Source organism: Pundamilia nyererei, unplaced genomic scaffold, assembly GCF_000239375.1.
Source record: "Pundamilia nyererei isolate P.nyererei 1_Seehausen unplaced genomic scaffold, PunNye1.0 scaffold00175, whole genome shotgun sequence".
NCBI classification, from domain to species: domain Eukaryota; kingdom Metazoa; phylum Chordata; class Actinopteri; order Cichliformes; family Cichlidae; genus Pundamilia; species Pundamilia nyererei.
The window spans coordinates 885,485-888,978 of NW_005187576.1; the positions used below are offsets into that span (position 1 = coordinate 885,485).

Genomic DNA, 3,494 nt, shown 5'->3' on the forward strand with positions numbered 1-3,494 from the left:
CACACACACACACACACACACACACACACACACACACAGAAAGTTGAGATCAGCAACAGTTGAGATCTATTGTGGATTGCAAACACTCATCCAAGTTAAAAACATGAGCTCCAGAAGAGGTCTTGAAACAAGATTGCACCATAATCCACCACTGAAATCCACATTTATGTCTTGCAGTGTAAAGCTCTAGAGCACTAGACACTAACCTCTAAATTAGGCAACGTAATAGTGACTTGCTCTCCTTTGCCCACTTCGAGCTCCCCCTCACATGAGGTATCAATGGATGCTGGCTTGAAGTCATCTGTGGCAATTAAAAACAACAACAACAATTTTTTTAAAAACGCAAACGAAAATCAAGATTTTGTAAAATAACACATACGTAAACAATGTATATGTACATCACATATAACAATGTGTACAATGTTCTAATAATGACAGTGACATTGCTGAATTTGTAAACGCAAACCACGGATGTATTTGACAGTGCTGCAGTGGGGTAACGGCACCAGCAGGTGGTAGTGTTGTACAGACTTAAGCTGGGCTAACATTATCTAGCATATTGACAACTCAGAGCTTAAAGTCTACGTATATCTCAGAGTTAACTTACTACATACTTTTACAAGCATGTCTCACCAGTAAGTCGACAGCTACGAACTGACGAAGCTGCTAAACTGGCAACACACCAAACAGCTGTTTTCGGCTCTTCAGCTAATGAGCTAACTAGCATGCTACGGTTAGCGATCACAAAACCAAACGAGTGAAACCACCACTTACATCGCACTGTGTGATAGGCACTTTTAGGGTGTTTCTCAAACGTTTCTCCCAATTTCAGCACATGTTCTTGATTGTCAAAGTTGGAGTAAGCCGTTCCATTCATTCTGTGAGTTTCATGAGCTGTAAACTTTGAGTTTCCGCTGCTCTTTTTTATCCGATAACCATGTACAGCAACAGCATTTCGGCCAGCTCATTGGCACTTTAAGTCCCGCCCCTTCAAAAGTACTGTTCGTCATGATTCGTCAAGCGAAGTGTTTCATTTTCTGATTGGTTCAGGCCAATCAAGATTTTGACGACAGGGCAGAATCAGTGAAAGAACGGCCACTCAGTTCCGAGCAATGACTGTAGAAATCTGAGTGTTTCCAAATCTATGTTGTTTAACTATAATTCGATTAAATTATTCGCTAACTTGTAGTAGTTTTTAAAAGAAAAAAAATATTGTAAATATCTACTCATCTTGTCCCAGGCTAGACAGACTGTGGACGAGTATGCTAAATAAATGATGGTAATTATTTCAAATTTATTGCTGTGGTGCTTTAATAGTGAGGTTGCTTAAAATGCAGTCCACATGTAAAACAAAACACGAATTCCTACTGCTTATTTTTAATATGTTAACATTATAAGTTTTGATGTTGTTTTTAACCTGTTTTTCTGTTTAACAAAGTAAATATTTGCATTTCAGCACTTACCCAGTACCTTGTATGCTAAATTAGCAGCATCACGGGAGCTATTAGCTGAATAACTGAAACAATGTGTCAGAAAGCCCTGGCACTTACTGATTGCAGTTTCAAGCTCCACAGGCTTCAGGGGGCCTGAGCTCTGTGAACCTTGTGTCAGTGAAAATCTCCTTTTCTGTTCTCTAAACTGTTAATGACTCCTAAGCCTCCTAATTCCTGCCGTGCCTGCGTTTTTACAAAGGCCATATGCTCTGCTGCCTTCAAACATTAAAGGATCAGCATCTAAGTCAATTGGAATGATTACACCAATGCATTTTCACCAACTGGTCACAGCATGGTTTTTCTTATCCACGTTGGACAACATATATATATGCAAGCTGGTGTTTGGGTGGTGGGGAGTGGAATAAGAGATGACAATAGAGAGGAAATTGAGACAGCAGTGGGACTAAATAGTTATCTCTTCAGCGTGGTATTACAGTTAGAGTATAAAAATTGTAAAATAGTTAAACATTATCATGTTATTTTAGGCAATCTTTTTCAGTCTTATCTATACTTGAAAATTAACCACAAACGGATTGCAGAAGTAAAGCAGTTCAGTTACTTTGTATCTGTATCCCATGTGAAAAAGATACCAGCATAAGTCTGTCTCCATGGATGGAGGTAAACAGCAGCTGTCCTCTGGTGATATCAGTTACTGTGGGGGTTGCCCCTGGACTCTGCGAGGTAAGGTTTACTGTTTCCAAGCAACAATCCGCAAGTTCACAATACAGCGGCTGAGCCACAATAGAGAGTTGCTGCAGGTTGTAAGCCAGTGGCAGTGGTGAAAGAGATGACAGCAACACTCTGCAAGGGAGTGGGGGTGGGATACAAGCTCAACCAAAGCTATGTACTATGGGTACAGGCTTGTTGGGTACATACAATTAAATGTTCAACCTCATAACAGTGCAAAAAAAATTAATTAGCAAAGGTTTTATTATTGTGCCAGCTAAACAAACCTGACTCGGTTACAAGACACCACAACTTGATGTAAGCCAAATCCAGAAGGCTGTGGATACATCCGCAAACGGCACAGATAAATCTATCTAAGTAACTTTAGCAATCACATTTTCAGACCTTCACATCATCAATAAAGTTCACATTTAATACATTATTACATCTGATTATATAATCCACCTTTTGGGAAACTCCTGAAACACGTGAAAAACTAAGCACAATTAAGCATTCAGGTTTTTTAATGACTAGAAGTGATTATTCTGCAGTAAAGGAAATGGGACAACTATTCCACTTTTCTCATAGTGCACAGCTCGCACAATCGTTTTTGAAACTGCAAAGGCAGCAATACAACCTAAATGATCACAGCAGCAGCATCTTCAGCATAAATACAGCGATGTTAACCTTCATTCTGTATCCTTCGGGTGAAATGTACCTTTGATCACAGCTACAGACTTATCATATACTCCTTTTGTTTTTATGCTGATGTATAGTTTGAGACACGTCTTATTATCTGTGAATTACTGCAGTGTGACGGCTTTCTTTGGCTCTCGCTTTCTCTTGTTTGTGTTATACATATTACGAGGAAGCGCTTTTTGCAGCATCTTTCTTGATAATATGATTTTGATCTCAATAAAAGCTTTGACTGGGTAAAAAAAAGAAGAAGGTGAAATAATAACAGTATGCGCTGTAAGAATTGCAAATTAGATATACAGTCAAGGAAAAGAAAGTTTTCACAGAATTCTATGAAAAACAAAGATTAAACCCCATTAATCACCAGCTTGCAGAACCACCTTTAGCAGCAATAACTTGAAGTGATTCCTGAAGTGAGAGTCTTACATTGTTGCAGAGGAATTTTGATTCACTCTTTACATAATTGCTTCAGTTTATTGAGATTTGAGGACATTTGTTCATACACAGCTCTCTTAAGGACCTACAACAGCATTTTAGATGAGTTGAGGTCTGGACATCTTGATTCTTTTCTTTTTCAGTCATTCTGTTGTAGATTTGCTGTTGTTCTTGGGATCGATGTCCCGCCGTATGACCCGGTTT

At 38.9% G+C, this 3,494-nt stretch overlaps 1 protein-coding gene across 2 annotated transcripts in view; it reads right to left on the reverse strand.

Moving 5' to 3' along the window:
* eaf2 (ELL associated factor 2) overlaps window positions 1-980 on the reverse strand; it is a 7,331-nt gene extending 6,351 nt beyond the window's left edge. Inside the window, exons 1-2 of one of the 2 annotated variants that reach the window (XM_005746219.1) lie at window positions 775-980; window positions 207-301 (exon numbers count right to left, since the gene is read on the reverse strand). In XM_005746219.1, coding sequence (XP_005746276.1) covers window positions 207-301; window positions 775-877 — 198 coding nt within the window. In that variant the 5' untranslated portion in view covers window positions 878-980. The other variant, XM_005746220.1, reaches the window with a different exon arrangement.
* Window positions 981-3,494: the final 2,514 nt, after the last annotated feature.